Genomic DNA, 24,154 nt, shown 5'->3' with positions numbered 1-24,154 from the left:
AATGTGCTGGGTAGACCTGATAGCCTTGGAGCTGCCCTGTGATTGACCCCAATGAGGGAGACTTACTGTTTGATATTTTCCCGCTGACAAGATCAACAGGAATTGGAGGAACGAACTCATGTGAAAAGACTACCTGGTACCTGTCAATTAAGAGAACGCTTGAGACTATGCTGGAACCAACGCAGCCTTGCTGGAGTCATCTCGTAATACTAGATGACCGCACTCCCAATTTGACCGTGACTAGAAAAGCGACCGCAAGCATCCGGGCTTTGAGATTGCCCGAACGGAAGCAGCCAGCGCATGGAAGCGATGGAATACTCCTCTTGGACAGGAACGCCGCCAAGGAACAACCCTGTCAGGATCCAGCTACTGCAGTTTCATCCCATGAGTGGCCTTTAATGTGTCATTCCCTTCGGTATTGGGTGTGTCATTCCCATCGGGTATTCCCTTCCCCACTCCCTTCTCTAGGGTCTCAGACCCGATTCTGATACGTATATCCAGGGCCCCAGACCCGATGTGGGTCTTGGGGGGTCTCTATAAGGGTTTCGTACCCGCCTATGTGCGCAACACAGTAATTTATTTGTCTAACTTTCTGTTGCATAAAATTCATCGGCTATTCCCTTTCGAACTGTGTAATCAGAGCGATCCTATACATTAACTGCAATAGTTGGACTCTGTAAATAGCGCAACTCGCTATTCGTTTGCATTTGTTTACTCGGGTTATTGTATTTGTGCATTCTTGTTACTGTTATCTGTTATTGCAAATCCATCCACTATCAGCAGGAACCCCTACACCGACACCCTCAAACCTGTTTTAGATATTGTTACGGTTAATACATTTTTTGTTATACCTTTCAACTGGTTTGGCCGTGATGATTCAAACCGTGACAGACCAGAGAAAGCAACTTAGATATCAAGGAGTTAAAGCTTTATCAGAAACTTCATCAGAATGAAAACAGGGAGAAAAGATGGATTCATTTCCTAGGAATGAAAGGCAACACAGCAAAATGGAAAACAAGAAGAATATAAAGAGAGGAAAGAATGCAAAGCACTGGTTAAAGGGTAGAATCACACAACCTTGCATAGCTCCTAGCAGGCATTCACCATGGTCAAAAAAGATAATCACAGAATTACAGAATAACATAGGTTTTAAGGGGCCTCTGGAAGTTATCTCATTCAACCCCCAAGAAAATAAAACAAGAAAACACAGCAAGTACAACAAACGAAGAGAATAATTGCCAAAAAAATGACAAGGGAATACAAGGGGGAATACATGGGCAAGTCTAGGAAGAGGAAGTGGATAAACATGTTGATAGCAATAACTGGATCAAAAACTATGTAATGGGACAACAGCCAGCCCAGAACAGATTTCTGGTTAAGAGCTAAACAACAAGGCATTCAAGAGGAAACAGAACAGGAAGCTTCAAGTGCAGTTTCAATAAATTGTCTAAATAGTTTCATAGCATTCCCAGAAAACATTATGACGTGCAGAGAACAAAGCTGGATTCACTTCACAAGAAGAAACACTGCTTTAACTTAGCATGCATCGTGATGACAATTGATAAATGTTACCAATCAACTTTAATTGTACAGTGTGGAAGACTTGGTGTTAACAGGATTTCTGTGCTCTAGTTTTGAGGAATGGAGGGAAAGGTGCAAAACAATCATAACATCTTAACAAGATTTCATTCCACTTTCCCGATCTCCAGTCAAGTGCAAGTTCATAGACTTGAGGCATTAATCATATGCCGGTAAACCAAACAGTTCTGGTCTGAAGTCCTCCATAGAGTTCAGCACCAGAGTTGCTTCCTTTTTAAGATCTGGATTTAAATTTTCATCTGGAATCATAACCACTTGCATTCCTGCAGCCAGTGCTCCTTTGACTCCAAGTGGTGAATCTTCAAACACAAGGCACTGAGAAACAAGGAGGTGAGGGGAATGAAGAAAAAGAAGAATTATGTTATTACAAACTTTTTATTGTTTGTTTTACCAAAGAGAGAATGACCCTGCATACAAGTTAGCAGGAGAGCTAAATTCAATTCCTGGCTCAGACACCACTAATGAGAACAAGTGCAAACCTCTCAATTTGAACATCTGCATGGTAATTAACCTTAAATTCATTTCACTTCAAAAAAAGCATCTACACATGTACTTAAACCCGAACAACTGATTATCCAGATGCTCCTAAGTGATTTGTTTTATTGGGATGGATTTAAGGATAAGTTTAAAATAAACTTATGCATGTGCTGAAATATCTTGATAAGAAGCTAATTTAACCCTTCAAGACCTGTTTTACAACTTGTAAAATGGCAAAAGCAGTGACATTTCTTAAATACGTGAGAGGGAACACGACTACAATATCTAGGTCAATATTAGGATTTTGGTGGAGTGCAGAAAGTAAGACAGAAGTTAATTGTGAGACTAGTGTTGTCAAATTCATGTTCTGATTTGCTTAATTTCTTCCAAAGTCATGCTGACAAAGAAAATTAGCAATTATACCGAAAGGCAGTAGCCTTAGAGATGAGAGAGTTTAATCAGTAAAAGTTCCATGTCCTACATAGTCACAGGCATTCCAAATCTCAGTTTAGAAGCAAGTTTTTAAAAATAATTAATGTTGTATTTATGCAAATTTTGTAGTTTAACAGTATAATATAGAATAATAAATATATAACATACTATTTGTCAAAGACTCCATAGTTTTTCCGTCTTCCAGCATTTAATACTAATGTGGATAAATTATCGTAGTGTTTGATTACAGGACTAGAAATTGATTTTTCTGATCCAAAGAGTTAAAATTAATAATCTATTTAAAAATCTTTATTTAAAAATATTGTTCACTATTCCAGTTTGAGGGCAAATGTAAAAATTGAAATTTTATAAATAAAATCAAAATAGCAGAGGTGTGTCATCCTAACATTTTATATCTATAAGGTATGAATTATTCATGTAGGTATACATTTATAACAAATAAAAAAAGGTTGCAAAAACTTTGAAGAAAACAATCAAAGGAATATTCTTTCTTAGGTGTCTTTTAGGGCTACAAATTACATATATTCATGGGAAAAAAACTATTTATGGATGCTTTGAGAAAATAATCATGAGCTCAGTCGACTACTTAATAAACTTCAGCGCATACAACAGGAAACATTTACTAAAATTAAGTGTGACTATACCAAAGGTAAGGTTAAAATCCCACCTTCAGTAATGTTTGGTTTGCCTAATTCCTGGTGAGTTTTGGAAATCTAGAAAGCTACTTTCAACATCTGGCTTACAGTGAGGCTTGACCCACATCTCTTCTTTATCCTGCCCACTGCTGGAATATTTTATAGCATATCTAAGAGTTCAAATCTGAAAAATATAAACAGATATGAAGAACTAAAATGCTGAGAAAGCTTGCCCTTTTACTACCTCTCAACTTTTATGTATATATTTACATAATACTAGGGCTTGAGCAATTGGGCTGTTCTGTAAATCATTTTACAGAACTGAACTATTCCTTTTTTTTGTAGCTAAGATACATTTCAGTAAAATATAAACATTTTTGAAACATTAAGTAGATTAACTTTATTGCATTGTCAAATAGCATCCTGAGAACGCTTCCAAGGCTGTTATATGTTTCAAGGGGAATAATCTTAAGCAAATTGAAAAGTACAGGTAGGTTTTGTGAATTGTCATTGGTATTAAATTAATCCTTAGAAATTATTATTATTAAATGTTGGTAGCTAAAGCAAAAAAAAATCAAAAAATGAAATGACTTATTTAGTACCCTGGTACTTTTACAGACATGTGACAGACGTAAGTGTTCTCTGTAAGGAGAAGGAGAAAGAAATATAATTGAATCTTCCAGTTTGCATATTTCAGATTGTGTTGCAATGGTAGAGTGAACTTTTTTTTTAATTGGTTAGTTATCAGTAACATTGAAGATAAAATTTTGCTTTTCAACATAAAGAGTATGAAAGATGTCATCAAGCATGCATAGCAAGAAAATGTATCAGTTCTGAGGTAGCACAAGCTGAGGATCAAAGTAAATATATGAAACAGGCCAAAGAGCTGAAGACAGCCACATGGTGAAAACACAAGATCCTAGAAATTTTACAAACACAAACAAATTGCAACTGGATTTTCAACAATTTATATAAAATCAGGCAGATCATCTAGTCTGATCTTTTATATAATATGAGATGAATCTTCCGGAATTCATTCCTGTATAAAATAAAACATCTCTTCTTGACATTACACAGTCTGAAGTTTGAATTTTTGGTCATGGATAATCCAGAGCAACTTTTGGCATGGCCAAGCATCTGAAAATTCTGATGCACACTAAGTGGTTTCTAACACCTCTGCAGTTCAGATTGCAGTTATTATCATTTTTATTAGCTGTGCTACTACTATTCATATTAAGTTTATTAACATAAGTCATTTTGGTAATTCAAAGTAGATTTAGGATGGTTTGTACAATTTTCCTCCCACACTTCAGACAGTGCAGCTTGGCTCTGTCTTATCACACATCTCTCTTATGCATTAGGCCCTTTGCTATAGTCACTATCAATGTGTTAAATCCTTTCCTACACACTCAAGATGAGTTTTCTTGTCCTTTTCTTCACAACGCAATGGACATGGCAACCAATAGCGAATGAGGGTAACAGCAATGAATTGCTAAACTTAGTTTAACTTTTGACTGAATCCAGATGTGAAGCAGTGGGAGAATATACAGCAGAATACTACATCTTTTAGGTTCCCCAACACACAGCTCCTTCACCAGGAAAAACTAGTGATGCACGCACTCATTTTAGTGATTCCCTGTTTGGTTGTTTCTTCTAAGAGAATCATGTTGCAACCTGCCAAAACTTTATTTCATTCAAAGAAAACATTTTTGCAAGACATTTAATGGCTGCACTACATATACTTATTTACATCACAGACTGTAGACTAGAAAGAAGGAACGTATCCTTTCTTCCTGTTTTCTTTTTTTTTTTTTTTTAAAAACGTTCATCAAGATCTCAACTTGGAGTAAGTCAAGGGAAAGTAAGAGGTGCTTTCTACAATGCAACTGCTTTCATGCTTAGAGAACAATGGAAGAAACTAATCTCTCTTGTGCTAATTTCCTTTATTCAGTCAATAAATTGCTTTTTTTCCCCACTCCAATTTTAACACTGACATTTTCAATCTGTTGATCATTATCACTATTACTAACTACAAATACATATCCAGATGATCCTGCAAAGCTTAGAACAATTGCTATCTGAATTGAAGCACAGTGCTGCCTATTGGTTTTGCTCTTAACAATGTATTGCTTTGTGACCTAAATCCCTAGTCTCTAAGCTCTCTGTGCATTTCAAAATAGTAAATGAAACCCTGTCTTGCTCTGCCTTTTAAAGAGTAAGCTTAAACGCTGCACAAACAGCATTATCAAGGCTTTTCAGAAACTTTTTTCTAATCCACTCTGTACAAAGAAATGTACTTCACCGTTCTGCCTTGAAAGACCTAATTGACTTCCGTGATGTCACTAAGCTTGCTGTACGAGAGAAGTCGATGATTATGGAAGGCAATATGCATAATGAAAAGCTTAACTAATTCCCTGGAACTAGAAGCAATTAAAACTCTTAATTACCGAAGAAGCCAGGCAAATGACCCATAATTATAGTAGCTTTAATGTTACAGGAAATAAGTGTACTAGGTCTTCCTCCAGTCTTTCTTGCTACATTGTCAACACCACAGCAACATTTTTAATGGATGACGAAAGGTCACATACAAAATGGATTTATTAACTTGGCTGTACAGAGATGGGCAGAAACTGTCCGCTGCCCACCCACATACTAAATTTAGAGATATGAAAGCAGCCAAGTTCTTCCCTTTTTTGCATAAATATTGCAACATTAGCATCACTCCAATTGAGAGAGACAGATGAGATTTATACAGACTTTAGCTGTGAGATTTTGGCTCCTTCTCTGCATTATTTCTACAACTTGTGTCACTGATCAATACTGCTGACATGAAACCTCTCAAATGGTAATATTAATGTAGGACAGTTTTTAATCTGGAATGAACTAGATGCTTAAAAGAAAATAAAGCAATAAAGCACATTAATTTATATTTCACTGGACATGTATATGAAAAATCGTTTAACTGAAGAAAAAAATATATAGTTTTGATATTAAGACCTTGACAAACCTGTGTAGATAATATGAATGAGCCAGAGGTGAGGAACAAGGAATCCTTATTAAACAAATATCCTCAATCATAGATGGCATTATCATATCAATTCTAAAATAGGAGAAAAATGAGACTAAAGACGGGATCATTTACACACAAGTGACTTGTTCGCAAATTAAACCACTACCTTCTACTCCTCTGTAAAGAATTTTGTATTTTGGTGAGAAAAATGTTCTGTTTGCAGGTTCTGGTCTCAATTTAGGCTCTTTATCTCATAGAACTCAAAATATTTGCAGACACTGGGACTAAAACATACATTTCAGCACTTTGCGTTGGAACCAGGCTCTTGCTGGTAAGAGTATCAAGTATTTCATTTTCCTTTGATTAAAAAGTGAGAAGACCAGGAACTGAGTACTTGTTATCGCCAACCTTTTACTCCCCAAATATCTTCCTTTAATTTATTATTATTACTTTGTATTTACTATATACTCCCTGGGAAACAGCTACTATGGAAAATAATGGGAAAACATTTAACTTCAGTTTTCTTTTTCCTGCTCTCAGTTACTCTTATCTGGCCTTGTGGTCTGTTCAAACTGACACTAACGTGGTTAAGTCTTTCACACTGGGAAATCGTACCTCAGAGATCTTCTATACTGTTGAGGCCTAAACAGAACTAAATTAATATTAGCCTGCCTTCTGAGGGCCTAGTGTCAGAATGACTGTCCCTGTACCCATAAAAACCATGTTATAACCACTGCAGGTCTGGAGAAAAACCGCACTCTGACCAGAAAAAAAAAAAAAAAAGAAAAGGAAAATAAAAAAGATTAATAATTTGATTCCTGCTGAATCAAAGCAAAAGGGGAAAATAGTAGAATTTTGAGGCTTCAAAGTATATAAAGAAAAAATAACTACTGAAATTTCAAAACATCAGTTCACTTGCTAATCTAAATCCTAAATGGGAAGTAGCCTTACAGAGGTCCCATGAAAAGTGAGGTAAAGTGGAAGAGATGATTTCTGCCTCATTAATCAAATGACTGATAAACTATTGCTGCTGTCCTTTTTTTTTTCCCCCCTCACATATGGAACATGCATAGATGACCATATGGCAGCCACAGCTAGAAAAACATTTTAGAGTAACTGAATCATAAAAAAAAAAGGGGGCTAGTAAGACCTTTGAGAGGTTGTCCTATGCCATTCTCAACTTCTAAACAGGATTAGTCTCCTTCTGTGCTTGGTAATAAGGCACCATAGAAGCCTAATACACCTTCTGTCCTCAAATGACACAGAAACAAAAGGTATCAGAACGTGACATGTTACATTTGGTGCTTCTTATGGATTGCATCTTATACTTCTGTAATTTCACTGTTTATCATCACAGATTATTCTCCTTCATTATTAAATCAACTGCACAAAAAGGTGACAAATGCTAGTTGTAAATTTTGCCGTCTGGAAACATTTGGTAATATTATACTGGAAACATTTTCTTCCATAATCTTCTCCACATAATCTGCAGTTTCCCTTTAGAACACCTTGATTCAAAAGTTACTTGATTGGAAAAAAAGTTTAGATAACATTATAAACACCAACAGTTGTTTGTTTTGGTTTGGTTTGTTTTTTCTGTTTCTGTTTTGGAGAGCTCTGTGAAGATCCTACTACTGTACAAAATCTCAGACTATTATTCACCTTACAACTTTATCTGTGTGCTTTTCATTGGTTTTACAGGGTTTACTGGAGACATTCTAAACACAAACACTGTAGCTTTCAAGCACCTTTGTGTACCCACACTTCCGTCTCTGAGCCAAAAATATATAGGTCAATTGTGATGTTACATTCATTTATGTATACATGCAAAATGAAATCTTCTGTAAATATGAAAATTCAAATCCCATCATATCACCAAAAAAAAAAAAAATCCGCATTGACTTCACTGGGCTTTGAAGTGAGCCCACCAAAGAGCCTCAGGAAGAAATCCAACAAGCACAGCTAGCTCAGGATTTTTAAATCTTCATGATTTTGGTTACCAAATTGCTTTCAGAATTAGGTTTTTCATCTCTAAAAGGCTGTTGTTTAACTATTCAGGCCTTTCATTTTTAAATATAACTCCTAGACTTTTCTATGCCAAACATGTATTTTTATTTACTCTAGCTCATAGCCTGTGGTCACAATTCAGAACTAAGTAGCATCTAAGAAATAAATTATTAGTCTGAAAGGTATACTAGTGTCATTACACCTTTTGTTTTGTTCAACAATTTTTAATTCTCTTCCTTGCTGACTCAACTTCTTCCAACTTCTAAAAGAGCTCCCCTACTGATGAACTGTTACCAGTGTGAGTGATCTAGAGATTTCTGTCAACCACAGCATAATGCAGAAGACACTGCAGACCCATCTACATCCCTTACTAAATGGTGGGATGCTGAAAAGTCTGTTTATCATTTATGCTTGGTGGTGGAAACTCACAAAAAGAGAGAAAGAGCACAGCAACTTCACTAATATGTCATAGCATAGCTGCTGGGCTATTGTTTAGGTTATGAATGTTTTCTTTTTTCCCACTCTTTGTTATACAAAATATCTAGGAACAAGGGAAAACTGGATTTCTGGGTGACGCATTTACCAGAAGATTTATTTAAATATTATTGAATGAATGTATTCTAAGTAGCTATAGGTATTTGCAATTTTGGCCTCCCATTGTGTTAACTGTCTAAATAATTAACCACAAAAATAATGAAATAATTTGATTAATGATTCTATCCTATCTTTTGATTTCTGCTCTTTCCAGAAATACCTGGAAAAAGTTTCAGTAGCAGTAATGAATTAATTACATTTTACTTTAAGGTTATATGCGAATTTAACTAGTCATGGATAACGGAATCATATTAAATATATTGCCTAAAGAAGTTATGCAGCTTACAGTCTCCCAGGTTAGTTCTATTAAGGAAAATAAGCACTACGCTAAGATGCTTTTAAATGTTATACAAATGAACAAACAAGCTGGGAACTTATTTGCAATCAAATGAATTAAGCATCAGAGTATCCAGAATACTAACTACCAGCCACCGTTCTTCATGACTCAAAGATTCATATTAAGAACTGTTTGGAAAATATATAAACATTTTTTTTAATTCAGCTTTTTATTATCTTATTACTAGGAGTGACAGTGCAGGTCAGTACAAGAATCAACTTAGTTACCACAAGAGGTACAAGTTTAAAACAAAAATCACAAGCAGGATTCTAAAGGGGAAAAAAAAACCCAGTGTGTTACATCTACCCATCTTAAATGCCTTTCAGTGGGTTGGTAAAGTACTCCACATTTCTTGTGTAAATGCCAGTTTACCTTTACGCTCACATCAGCAGCTACTCTCTCACAAATCAGCTCATAGGACATTATCCTAAGGTGGGCCAGAAGGAGTAAAACAGTTTGGAAAAGGAAGAACATGGAGAAATTTCAAGTTTCTTGCTTCTATTCAAGATTCAATCAAGGGAAAGAAAGTGCTTCTGTGACTGACAGCTGGACCCAGACACTGCGACTCTGTGAAGCACAGAGAAGGTCACATTTACATGCGGGGTTATTCTGATCATTCCGGATGGCTGGAGCATTCTTTTTATAGAGGATTGTGTGTTTAGAGGACAACACACTAAGAACTTTGTAAGGCATCTTGTGTTACAGGCCTCAAGAAATTCCCAGGCATTTCTGAAACAGTGTCCAATTATCTCAACAGCAGAAATCTAACTCAATCAACTGTAGCTTGGAATAGTAATAGAAGAGTATTGTTCATTTATGGAGGACACAAGGCAAATACTCAACATGCTCTGTATTGAGGGCTACTGATACTATTTAACACACTTTTTTTTAATGTGTCACTTATCTCTAAAAGTAGCCTAATAAAGGAATTCTGTGCAACGAAATAGTTAATATCTATGTTGCCTTTCCTTTCACATAAAAGTACACTTTATAAATTTTTTAAAACCACCGAATTTTTGTGGCAAGTAATACACAAGACATACATGTAACTGCACCTTGAATGCCAAGCTCAGAAACACAGAATAATTTACACTGGAAGGGATCACTGGAGGTCATCTAGTCCTACCCTCTACGCAAAGCATTTCCAGCTAGAGCAGCTGAGTTTTTAGTACCTCCAAGGATGGAGGTTCCACACCCCTGCTCAGCACCCTGCTCCCATATTTCACTGCCCTCTTGATGAAAACAGCTTTCCTAATATTCAACCAGAACTTCCTGTGTTCCAGCTCAGATCTGTTCCTTACTATCGCTATCACTTTGCACCTTTGAGGAGAGTCTGACCTCATCTCCTCTATAACTTCTAATGATAACTGCAGACACCAGTAAGATCTCCCCACAGCCATCTCTTTTTAAGGCTTCCCCATAGCCATTTCTTTTTAAGGCTGAACAAACCCAATTCTCCCAGTCTCTGCTTGAGGCCCCAATCTTATTGGTAGCCTTCCACTTGTGCAGAGCTAGAGCCAGTTACATGCATCATGCCTCATGAACAAACACGTCAGAGATGCAAACCAGGTAAGGTCAAAGAAGGAGCCATTTTGATGAATCCAAACTCTAAGTCTCAAACTGAAGCTGGGAGTAGGTATCGAAAGTATTTCCTGAAAAAACACAAATCTTTTTGTCCTAGAGAATATCTACAAGCTCACAGTCACAGCACAAATGGCTGACAATGACTAGGTACCCTGCTCATTTTCTGTAACTGGACATTACCACTTGTCTACAATAAACCTAGCAGGAGCTGCAGAATTTCTGGCAGCTGATCCACATGGAGCTATCCAGAACTACACCTCATGCAGACTCAGATGATTTCTCCAGAAGGAAGACGCTCAGCTCAGGATGGGAACATTACTCTAAACAAGGGGCAGACAAAGCACTAGTTTGCACCTGTATCCCTTAGATTTCGATTCCTCCTCACATACATACTCAAGTATCTTTTAACAAGTGCATTTGGGACTTTTCTGTGTTTATTGTTGTATTATTCCTATTGCAGAACTTCTGAATAAATAGTTGTGTTGGTTTTGTCTTAAGAGAGCATTATATTCTGTCCTGGCAGATTTCAGTTTTATTACTGAAAAGCTTACTTATTGACCTTTTTTTTTTTGTCTTTAAAAAGGACTGCTCTGCTCTAGCGGTTATTAAATTCTTATTCTGCTTTACAGAGTACTTCTGTTTCATTTCTCACTTCATCTAATTCAAAACCAGTGAGAAACTGTTAAAGCCTTATTTGTAGATGAAAATAATTTGACATGGTGAAAAAACCAGGTAACCCTATATGTATAGCAAACAATAAAATTTCCATCAAAGTAATAATACAACGTATTTAAATTACAGAGAGTCTTTTTTAATGCATGTGAAACAAAAGTGTTTTATTTTTAAGTGGCAACATTCTATGGATGTAAACATGAAGGTAATGCACAAATTAGAAAAAGAAAAAAAAAATCAAAAAGCATGCCAGCATAGGAGCACAAATAAAACTTGTTCAAAACAGCAAACAAGCTCAAGATTTGAAAGAGTAACATATCTGTCAGATGTGTGCTTGGGAAAAGATTTTTCTATCCCAATTTTTTCAAGCTACATATTTTTTTGGCAATAATCTCATTTTGTTTTATGATCTCTTCTTAACTAGTGTTCCCCCCGAAAAATGAGTTTGCATACTGAAATGTACATTAAGGTGATTTAAACATCATCTGTAATGTTTAATTATTCTATAATCTTTGACACAAATTTTAAAAATGACCTGTGAGTACCACGCATGCTTCAAACAAAGTCATTTCCTAATTTCTTCAATAAAGAAAGAAAGGCTGAAAAGAAGCATCCACCTTTAGACAGGCTCATTAGGTGCAGAAAAAGCCACGAAAAAGGACTTCTTTTCCTTTCCAGTACAGCCTTCTCAGTGAACCGTACACTACACAGTGCCAGTGGTCTACAGAGAATCAGGGAGATGTAGCTGTGATACATTTTAATCCTTTGCGCTCCTGAAGAAAATCAGTTTCTTTCAAACTTCAAACATCTTAAAGGAACTTTTAGAGAATATTTAAGCTCAACAGACTAAAGTTCCAAACATGAATACAGCAACTAGCAAAGGGCAGCTCGGTCTGTAAAATAACAAAACACTAATAAAAGTTTAATTACAATTATATATGTGTTTCAATAATAGGAAATAAATAATTTTACTTAAAAGAAGAGTAACAATTGCCTGTTCTGAATATAGATTTTAGAAGAGGAAGGAGGACAAGAAGGAATAAAAATAAATCAAGCTGGAAAAAAAAATGAACTCCCAATTTGTTCAGTTTGGGTAAACACCTTAACATTAAAGATCTTCCATTGGAAACTGGTATCTTTTTAATTTTTTATAGAAGAAACTAAGCCAATTTTTAATGACATTGCTTGCAAGAATAATATAATAGCACTAGTTTCACAACAAACAACAGAATGAATCTAGGAAATTCAAAGCACGTAATCTCCTACTCCAGTACAAACCAACGCAAAAACAACTCCTAAAATCTTAAAAATGCAGTAATATCTTGGAGAGAGTCACCTCTCTTACGAGGATTAGAAAAATGAGATATGGAAAAGCTAAAGAAGAGGAATAAACTTAAGATAATCACCACCTAAATGACATATTAGAATTAGAAATAAACATACAATTTCAAAAAAGAAAAAGAGTTAACACATTAAAGAAACACAAATCTTAAAGTGTCAGAATTTGAAACACAACGGTATGAAGGTTCAACTCTGGGTCATTTGGGGGACATTTGCTGAAACAGAATTACTTCAATGTTTTCTTTGGAAATTAGTTATATTCACAGAACTATTTCTACTAAAGTACTAACTTCCAAAAGAGGAGGAGGAGGAGGAGGAGGAGTAATAATAGTAATAATTGTAGAAGTAGAGTGTTATATCTATGCAAAGGATAACGTAAGTTCCAATTCAATATATTTACATCACACACAATTAGATTAAACTCCATGCGCACGGTTAAAAGAAATGTCAGCAAAGGTCCTTAGACAATTTTCTCCTAGCTACTTCTTGGGAGGTAGTTTCAAAAGTAGCTGAGCCAACCTAATGGTTTGTTGCCAGCAAAAGGTAGAGACATTCCTTCCTTCCTTCTCTTTCTTTAATCTCTGTTAACAGATATGTGTTTCCATCTTTTCCCTTGTGATATATGTTGTGCTTGTGTGCTCTTCTGTATTTTTTTCTCCTTGATCCTACCAGTGAGGATGAGGAATGTGTGGAGGAGTGGAAGGATACCATGAGTCAACAGTTGGCTATGCAGCTGGTGTTGGCAACAGGGCCTTGGTTTCTATGATCATGGGACTCTGAAGATCAACATCTACTTGGGGGAGACAGGATGCACCTCACTAAGCAGAGTATAAGTGTCATTGCCTACAGGATAGCCAACCTGGTAAAGAGGGCTTTAAACTAGGCAAGACAGGGGAAGGGAAGAGTTCTAGGGTCCATGCAATCAGCAAAATAGGGCTTAAGTGGGGGTACCTCAAGTATTTGCATGCAGGCAAGGAAGTGCCTAAAAGACAACACTATGGGGAAACCTCTTCCAACCCTTCTGGGAAATCGTCACGCTCAGATGCTTCTCTGAAGTGCCTGTACACAAAGGGGGGATAAAGAGGAGGAACTGAAGTTCTGTGTGCAGTTGCAGGGCTATGATCTCATTGAGACTACAGAGACATGGTGGGATAGCTCGCATGACTGGAATGCTGTCATGGATGGCTATGTGCTTTTCAGGAAAGACAGGCTGGGAAGGTGAGGAAAGGCAGTTGCCCTTTATGTGAGACAGCAGCTGGAATGTGTAGAGCTCTGCCTAGGGGTGGGCAATGGGCTGGCTGAGAGCTTATGGGTAGGGATTAAGGGGCACACTAACATGGATGACACTGATGTGGCTGTTTGCTGCAGGCCACCTGATCAAGAAAAAGCAGATAAGGCCTTCTACAGACAGTTGAAAGTAGCCTCACAATCACAGGCCCTGGTCCTTTTGGGGGACTTTAACCATGTCGATATCTGCTGGAGGGACCTCACAGCAGGGCACAAGCAATCCAGGAGGTTCCTGCAGAGCATCGATGACGCCTTCCTGATAGAGGTGACAAAGCAGCTAATGAGAAGAGATGCTCTGCTGGACCTTGTACTTACAAACAAGGAAGGGCTAGTTGGAGATGTGAAGGTTGGGGGCAATCTTGGCTGCAGTAAACTCTGTAATATTGCTGAAACTGTTACTGTAAAGCTGCTGCTACATTACTGTGCTGTTATGTTATGGCACACAGATGCTCCTACATAGTGTATGTATACATGAACACACAAAATAGACATGAAACAAAAATCTCCTATGGACTCACTAAAAGGTATCTTGTTTATACCTATTCTTCACCCTTTTCCTATAGCTATTAAGATAATAAAATTCAGCTTAACTATGTACAGACGGTAAGAGAAAAGGGAAGGTGTCTTCAGACTATTCAGGGGCACTGAACTTGCAATGAAGTGTCTTCTTTGGAGAAAATAAAACAAAATAAAGTATAACAGCTATCATGCATATCCTTCTCAAGAGTATAGGATCAATTATTTTCTGCATTTTTCTGTTCAAAAAGTGTGCAGCCACACTCAGTGGTGTAGAAACAGATGGCACTGTAATGGAACTTCCTACATTTACAGGTTAGAATGACAAATGAGCAAAAATAAAGACAAAATATATTGCTAAGTGGCTATTATAGAACCTATGATGAGGGGATAAACCATTCCTTTAGGAAGTGGCTCAATCACCTCAATGCCCATATAAGGACATTACATTTCCTCACAGTTAAGTCAACAGCAAATTCACTTCCCTATAAATTCTTGTGTCAGCCTAACTAAGTATATGAATAAAACTACTGAAGTCAACTGCCAGTTACATCAAGCTGTAGTCGACTTTAAGCAAGCACCTGAATAAAGGTTAACATGACTACAACACGCATGTTTTGAGGGAAAACCTAAGTATTCTCTCTGAGGCCGTGCCAGCCCCCCTTTTTTCCTTTTTATTAAAATCAAATTATGCCCATTTATATACTAGGAAGACTACACTGGCGTACTGCCAACAGTGATTTTATATCATTCTAACGATCGTAACACACGAACTGAAGGGAACCACCTCTATTACAGCAATATGATCAGTCCTGAAATAGACACTGCCACAGGTATTGCCAAGAATCTGGATAAACTGACAGGCAGCTGAGTGGTATGAGCGCCGCATTTTGCTGATAACTTGGAAGCTTCAGTTCTCAGACAGAATATAAGGATTCCCAGGGGAAACCAGACTGCAGCATGTATGTCAAGGTGACAAAGTATCACTGCCACACAAAGAAATGTTCTGGCTACTAGAAAAAAAATAAATGGAGCAACTATAAAAAAAGAGGAGGATAGGCAGTAAAAGAAAATCTCAAACATAGCATGACTCGGTATACATGATATATCTCAAGTGATTTTTTTTCCAATTGCTTCTGATTAGAAGTGGTAGTGTTTGCTCTCTGTCTTATTTTAAAACTTTGCTAATTTATTCCAGCTTTTCTAGTGAGATGCAGGTAAGGTTAATTATTGACTAGAGAAAAATTATAAATCAGATGACAAATATAATACCTAAAGAGTGAGGACTGAAATTTCTCTCACATATGTTATCTTGGAGATACCTGCTTCCGGTCTGTCTCTCCTCAATGACAAGTAAAGGAGTAAGAGTTTTATGGAATATAAAGAGATAATGGATTAAAGCCAGAAAGAAACAATTATACTTTCTAGAATTACATTTCTGATAATCTCACCTAGGTAAAGTTTTAGCCCTGTTACCAAAAGACTCAAAAAGAGAATCTTACAGAATCAAGTGAAAATTCCATCATTCTGAGTTCCTTTAGATCTCCAGGATCTTACATATAGATGGAAAGCAAGAAGTTTGCTCATGACACTCTACTTTTCTCAATCAGATGTTCTTGTTGTGTTAAGCAGCGGCAGTTTCTCATTCCATGTCCACGTACTGCAGAGTGTCAGTTAAAGCGTTCTTCATTCCAGTGTTATTCCCTACTTTCCTTAACCTCTAAAAGAGTTCTTCTCCCTGCTTTGGGTGTCTTCCCAATCATCCTTCCTGGACAGAAGATGCAGAGTTTGGGTGGACAGTTTTTAATTAATGAAAAGCCTTCTTTCCAAATCTTTTATGGTTATGAAACATAACATTACTAACAGCAAGCCCAAAGATGAATTATGGAACATTAAGCAGTCAAAATTGTTCCTACACAGGGAGATATACACATTTTCATATATACAAATATATACGCATACACATATACACACACGTACACTATGTGATGTTAGGCTATGTGATGAAAAGCTTGTCTCCACACATGCAGAGGAGCACAGAGAGACAACAGCAGAAGGGGAACCCAAATAATACCTGGCTCTGGCTACTCCCAGGTCCCTCACAGGAGAGGCACCAGCCCATGAAGGCTCAACAGTGGAGCTCCTCCCAGGGCATCACAGGAACCCCCAGGCCCAGGGGACACTCCTCATCTTGCATCAGTGGGAGAGGCTCTCCCTAAGGTGCTGCACTGAATATCTAAGCCCAGTTACTGGCAGGATCCACATTTCACGCTAATAAGACCTTAATCCTCATCAGCCAGATAGGGGAACAGGAAGAAGCCACAGGTGCTGTTTGCGTTTGCATGGTGCTGTATTTTCTGTTTGTTTTGTTCTGTGTGGCTGGTCATGTGTATGTGTGTATATGACTATTGCAAACATGCATTTGTTTGTGTGACTACTGGGAGCACCTGCTCACCCTCACTGCCAGCTGGACCTGGGGCCATGGAGCTGTAGCAGCCTCACCTTTGCTGGAATATCAGGTTCAGCAGCTCCCTAAAAACACATACTTGTATGTAAAAGGTATATATATTTTATGCTATATACTGAATGTATATATAAAAACATATGTTTTATATATCTAACAAGCAAATGCAATAAGATGCCAATAGTAATAATAATTCAGGAAGGGCTGGGGAGAAAAAGGCTTCTTCTATGATACTTTGTAAGGACTGAAATGAAACCCCAAGGTGACGGGAATTTGGCAGGAACTAAAAATGCTGTTCCTCAGTTTAGTGTAAAAGTACCACCAGGACAGCATCTAGCATTGTTGGGAGGGCATTAGTAAACAGACGTTAGAATGCAAAAAACTTAATTCTACATTATCTAATATTCTCAATATTAGTAAGTTTTCATTGTCACTAAATGTTCAATGTAAGTCAAACATATGCAGTGACACTTTGCCTGCCTGATTGATTTAGAATAGCAAAATGCAATGGGTGAGCTCCCTGACAAATTTCCTAACAGACTCAACAAAGTAAGTAGTAATTCACATTCCATATTTCTGTGCAACAGTGCTGATTCATGCTAGCATGTCTCCAATATGACTGAATTTTATGTATCAGACAAAGTATAGTGTATCAGACAAAATACAGTGATATTTGTACCTGCTGCCTGTTTCTTTCTCCAAATGCTTCCATCCTAGAAACTGTGGCTGAATCTGAAGAGGGTATCCAGGAAAAACTGGCAGATTTCTGCTTTTGTTGTTTTAAGCGTCTTTCCATAGTCTATTAAAATCTATTTCTGAACAATTAACTGAGGAATTGGAGGAATTACTTTGGACCCAAATAATTTTCCACACTTTTTAACTGATGATTACATCAGTAGACAAGCTCTAAATACTTTTACAATGTTGCTTCCTGACCCCTTTATCTAAAAAAATCCTAGTCAATTTTGTTGTTCCAGTTGGAATATAGGGCAGATCTGTTCTGTGTACCTGTGCGTGAAGGTGACAAAACAAACACATTCACAAGATCAACCCAGGTGAGAGTTTGAAAGTGGTAGATTTAAGTTCTCTGAAATTCATAAGCTAATTTATACTAGCAAAAGCTTACGAAGTCAACAGAAGCTTTGGCACTTTACTGTCTGCACCATGAAAACGTGCACTTGCTGAAAAATCACAGCATTTTTAGCTTTTTGCCAATTAAGGTGATTTTTGTTTGTACTGTCCACCAAAAAAAAAAAGTAAACTCTGCAAAAGATCCATAAATAAAGGCATTTGCAAATAAAATGAGAGAGACGCTCAAGTGGAATGGCACTGAGCTCTATGCTGTGTTTATAAATAATTGCAAAAAGGTGAGTTATTTTGTTTTGTTTTGTAAGGCGACACAAGCTTTTAATATCTCTACTCATTCAGACCATCGATTGAGATTTATTAACCTGTCAAACAAAAGCAATTTTACAGCACATACAATTGCAGTTCATTTCAAAACATTTATTGCTCTGTAAACAGAAAATCCAGGATCTCCTTAAATAGTCTGTCCCCTTTTTTCTCCTTGAAACAGAAAGGAAAACGTGTTAGACATAAGGAAATCTTAAGTGACACAGAAACAGAAAGGAAGAAGTATTCATGAATCTATATACATCTTTTAAGATATGAAAAGCATAAAGTTAAAACAGATTTTCATACTGATTACCTCTATTAAGAAAAAAAAAATCTTTGGCATCTATAACTTACGTCAAACAACTCAAACAGGGACAGAGATGTTTATGAGAAATGGTTTAGCTTAAAGGTGGTCACAATACTGAGGAGAGGATGACATCTGCCCCAGCAGGTGATGTAAAACACCCTCCCAGATTGGACAATACCAATGGAAGGGGAAAGGGAGACAGAAAAGGGCTATAGTTCCTTGTTTACTTTGTGTATCCAAGCTATGCAACTCCCTAGCCACGAGTTAAAGCTAAAACAAGTGTTAGGTTTCTGTACATTCTATAAATCTTTAAACACAAAACAAAGTAACTCCTCCAAGGAAATCTAAGTAATTGTGGAAGGCTAGTTGGTTCATAATTCAAGTATACAACATATCTGTTGAGAAAAAGCTTGTTTATGAAATTCTGTTACTATTTAGTATTATAATTGCTAATACTTCTCAAATATGCAAGGAGTACGCTTGAAAAGTTCATCACGCGTTAAAATTATGAAAGAAGAAAACAGAAGAATGTTAATGAACTTCAGCAAGTGCAGTGCAGGGTCACCAAGGGGGCTGGAACACATGCCTTATGAGGAGACGCTGAGAAAGCTAGGCTTGTTCAGCCCAGAGAATGGAAGACTTCAGGAAGCCCTGACAGCAGCTGCCCAATGCCTCTGAAGAGGTTACTGAGAAGACGGAGCCAGGCTCTTTACTGAGGTGCACATTAGGAACATGTAGAGATGGTCACAAATTGAAACAAGAGAGGTCATGACTAGATCGAAGGAAAAATAAATATATAAAGAAATCACAAAGATGGTTAAGCACTGGAACTGGTTGCCCAGAGAAGTCGTGCAGTCCATCCTCCATCCTTGGAGGTCTTTAAGACCTGACTAGACAAAGCACTGAGCAACCTGGTTTGAATTCAGCATTGACCTGCTATTAGGGGGTTGGACTAGACACTTTGTGAGGGCCATTCCAGCCAGAATGACTCTACGGAAGAGTAAAACATAATGTGTTCAGTATCCTTAAGCATCCCTCTGCTTCACTTTCCAACCCCTCAAAGCATTAGAATAATTCCCAGAATAACATCAGTACATTGGATAATGGTCCTTCATATCTATTGTATGTTCGATCAATCAATATCTAAAGAAGGCCTGACTGTAGGCCAAAGGGAAATGCTTTCTTTCTTGTACACTCCATTTCCTGGAATCTCTGCAACACAAGGGGAAAAAAAAATCAATAAATATTTGAAGAACTAAAAGATTTTTCTAGCATAGCTCTATCCTAAAAGAAGACGATCCTATGACATTACAATCAATATTAATTTTAGACATCTTTTGATCTCTTAGTCTATGCCTAGACTGTAGGCACATCCTATTTCCTGAGTCGTGGGGTAGGGAAAGTAGTGATGGTAAGGCGATGCTCCCAGAAGCCAAACGGGGCAAAGACTTGTTTCCAAAGAACTGCATTAGAAAACATGGGAGAAGGTACTGTAGATCAAACCCTATGACCTGCGAGAAAATTGGACTGGCAAACTTAAATGGTTCTGACATGCTTAGAAGGAAGGTTTTTATTAAAAGACTGGATCAGAAGGACTAAGATACCCACAAAGCTTGAACTAGCCATCTAGTCTGTCTTTAGGGATAGAAACATGCAATCCTAGGGAAAGAGCCACTGCATCCTGTGGCAGATCTTTATGATCTATCTAATTCTTTTCAAGTTTAGGTATCAAATGCTGCTTGCTTCCTAACAAGCAAGACCAGGCATTCAAGTAGTTTCTTTCAGAGATCTTTGTGAGACTGGGGCCGTGCACACCATACACTAAATATAGAAATCAACAAAAAAAAAAAAAAAAAAAAAAGAAAGAAAGGTGGGACTCAATTCAGACATCCTATTTTTTCTTTTTTTTCTATGCTGCTGTTGTTCCAATGTTCAGTCTGATCCTAAAGCAATACAGCACAGCACGTCACAAGTGCTATTATATCTTTGTACTGCTGAGTAACTGAAATCCTTTTATTAAAATATAGCATTCTATGATGGATTTCTCCATCCTCAGAGTGACATTGAGCCCAAAGCTCTTACTAGTAATCACTTTACAGAAAGCCAGATCACATATTCAACTCAGACAGGGAAGCTAAGGACTCAATTCACAGATTTTGAAAATGTTGTGAAAGCTGGTGAGACTGACTAGCTCCTTCAAAGAATGGATCCATTTCCAAATTCCTGGGAGAAACTATGTTGAGGGTTTTTTTCTAAATAGCCCACTTACTGAATATTTTAATTTATATTCATCCTTCATTAGTATCATCTTATTAAAACAAAATCAGTCCCAACAACATCAGAGAAACAAAAAGATAGATATTACACACAATTTTAACCATATTAAGGAAATTTAAGGCTAGCAGCACAGTCCTAAGCAGCAGCTGTAAAACAACATAAAAAATTAGGCTTACAACAAAATATCAGTAAAATAGTCTTCCATCAGCTTATTCAAAGTAACCATCATCTTTCAAGCACACTTGCTCTTCATCTGATTTTAAAATAAGATGAAAAATTAAGTGACAGGAGAGAGAGAAAAGGACAGTAATATATTGTCCAAATGCCCTAGAATTACTATTTAAATGCAAGGTAGAGCAGAAGATAAAACTCCAACATCAGTGCTCCTAAAGAAAACCTCTTTGCTTTGAGACATGCCAAAGCATACATTTGCAGCTGACTCTTCTTTCCACTATCTTCATGAGATTTTAAATTTAGACATGTAACAACCTAAATGTTTGAAGAGTTTATCGCTGTGATGTTAGCCCTGTCACATCATCCACCAATCCTCTGGAGACAGAAAGCTTAGCCTCAAAAAAGTCAATGCTTTTACTATTTTAGTATGTACGTCATTAACTCATCTACTGTTTCCTGACTCCTCATCTGCACTCCCTAAAAAATGGTTGGGAAAGCATTAAGAACAAATGGGCTACCGCGCACTATTAACTCTTCATAAATTATAATGAAGCTATATAGATTATTTTAATGCAGTCACAAATTCAAGTTTTTCATTTTCACCTTCAAGGCTCTATATTATCTTACCCACAATTACTGTATGTCTTGCTTTTATTTCCTTCTACTCCCTAGGCATCTTCTATCCTTTCACTTAATTGCGTTCTTTATCTCCTTCTCCCACTTTCAGCTGTGTGTCTTATATCATGCTGACCTCTGGTGCCTCGTACAATCTCCCTGCATACACTCTTCACCCTTCTTCAGCAGTATCTTTAAAAATACACTCTTTCAGGAATCACTGGTACATTCTCTTCTTCCTCCCCCCCTTCTTGTTGCTGAGCTATTAACTGAAATTTGTTTCGCTTAAACCACTTTTGCTCCTTGCTGGACCAGGGCAGCAGAGAACACAGCTGAAAGCTAATGCAGAGCTGGCTGATTCAGTTCTTGATTCTATCAAAAATGACCTCTGTTAACACTTTAACCCTGAGGAAAATTGAGGGACGATACTTGCCTGTCTTCTAAAATAAGAACTTGGAAACTTGTTCACTAAGAAAAGGCGTGAAGTTCATTAAACACATACCAATCAGCAGAAAAAAGTGATTAGCTTCCACAAGCTGCATCTGTACTTCTTATAATCTTATACGATTAGGCATACCATACTGCTCTGCCAAATGACCAGACCAGGTTCCATGACTCTCATTCAGCTTATGTGACCACATTTGCTGTCTTTTTTTTTCTTCACAGGTTAATGTGCACTTAAATATCAATATGACGTGCACAATGCATATCAATACAATAAAGAATCAGTGATCAGGCAGGGTGCAAACAAAAATCAGAAAACTCAGAGGCATTCCCAGGTCTAGTAACGATTACAGTATGATAAGAGTCATGGTATCCTTCCTGGCTTCTAGAACACCTGACTTCAGGACTCCCAGCTTCCCAAATTAAATACCTTCCCTTGTAAATACTTGCTCCACTTGCTCGCTCTCTACATATAAATTATCTGATTACTGTTGTAGTAGTTATTAGCAAAAGTAGAAAAGGTAACTATTTTCTGAGAAAAACATTAACAAATTCAAGTGCTAACACTGTTTTTTTTGCTGAAGATAACCCCTTATCTTTCACTGAAAATTTTATGCCTGAACAATTGAAAGTTGCAACTGAAAGCAGACTCTTCAAAGGATATATCGAAGCTACTCAAAACTGCAAATGCATTCAACGTAAAACACACAATCATTCTTTGTAGAATAAAAGGTTTTGTTGGCATTCTCTTGGGAAAACCACATTATTGCAAGAAGAGAGCAATCAGATAAGTTACATACTATTATATTTTTTGCCCAGGGCACTTTTTTGAATCAGCAATATTTTGAGTCTATAAGAGCTATGAAGCTCAGGACAATAGGATGTAACTTCTAGTGCTTCCACTCTTTAGTCTGGAGCTGCAGGATGGTCACTGTGACCAGATTTCTGTGTAGGAGGAAGAGGACAGTTTCCTAATGGAGGAAGGTATTTTCTGCAGCAGAAGACATTTTCAGTAATGGCTGAAATCTCATCAGCTAGTCTTAGCTAGTCAGGCAGGCCCTGAGGCTTTGAAATAACTTAAGTATGAAGTGAAGGAGTTACTAAAAATTAAAAAACATTTGTCATTAAAATGCAACTGTTTCAGAAAGCAGTTGTAGAAGCATTTTCAAAGGATTCTAGCGTTACCTAGGGAATTATTGACTACTAAGCCTTACATCTATACTTGGTAAGATCTGCTAATGACGCAAAGTTATGTAGGTTAGCTAGGGTAAGAAATGCCTGTAAGAAACATAAAGTGGCAAGGTAGTTTACTGTGCAGTGAAGTGGCAAATGAAATACAATGGTCAATAAATGTAAGTAATATACATTAGCTGGAAAAAAAACGAATTACTTGTACATCTTGTAACATTTGGTTTAAGTACTAGACATCACCTGTAGACAGCTCCGCGAAAATCAGTACTTAATGTAAAAGACAATAACAAATATACAAGATGATATAAATCAGGAAAGTAAATAATATGGTTCATATTGTATACTTCCACAGAGCAATATAATGCAGTCTCATCTGGAATACTCTATGCTGTAAATAGTATTTTATCTTAAAATTCTTTTGTTAGGAAGAGACTAACAAAATGCAGTCAGAATGGGGGGAAAAACCTAAATGCAACTGCTTCATACAGTGACAGTCTGAAAAGACTGCAAAATGTTTACTTATGCAGAAAGAAATAAAAAGGGATGTAATAAGAAGTACTTAAAATACTGAGTGGCAGTTCACTTCTTGTCTTTTTAATCTAGAACATTAAACAAAGTTGAAATGCAAGGAATTTAAAAGGTGAGAAATTCAGAATTTATGTAAAATATATACAGAACTCTTTATCCCAGAAAGTCATCAGTATCCAAAAAACCCCCCAAAGATTATGAAATGTATACTGAAAGTTTGTTTGTTTGTTTGTTTGTTTGTTTTGGC

General features: G+C 37.0%; 1 protein-coding gene across 1 annotated transcript in view; it reads right to left on the bottom strand.

Moving 5' to 3' along the window:
* Nucleotides 1–906: 906 nt before the first annotated feature.
* Nucleotides 907–24,154, bottom strand: part of PUDP (pseudouridine 5'-phosphatase) — a 78,675-nt gene continuing 55,427 nt past the window's right edge. The window contains exon 4 of the mRNA XM_068921607.1: nucleotides 907–1,914. Within this exon, the coding sequence (XP_068777708.1) occupies nucleotides 1,738–1,914 (177 nt within the window). The 3' untranslated portion in view covers nucleotides 907–1,737. The remainder of the gene's footprint in view (nucleotides 1,915–24,154) is intronic.

The sequence above is a fragment of the Struthio camelus genome, chromosome 1 (genome assembly GCF_040807025.1).
Source record: "Struthio camelus isolate bStrCam1 chromosome 1, bStrCam1.hap1, whole genome shotgun sequence".
Classification (NCBI taxonomy): domain Eukaryota; kingdom Metazoa; phylum Chordata; class Aves; order Struthioniformes; family Struthionidae; genus Struthio; species Struthio camelus.
This window is presented reverse-complemented; position numbering and strand designations above follow the sequence as displayed.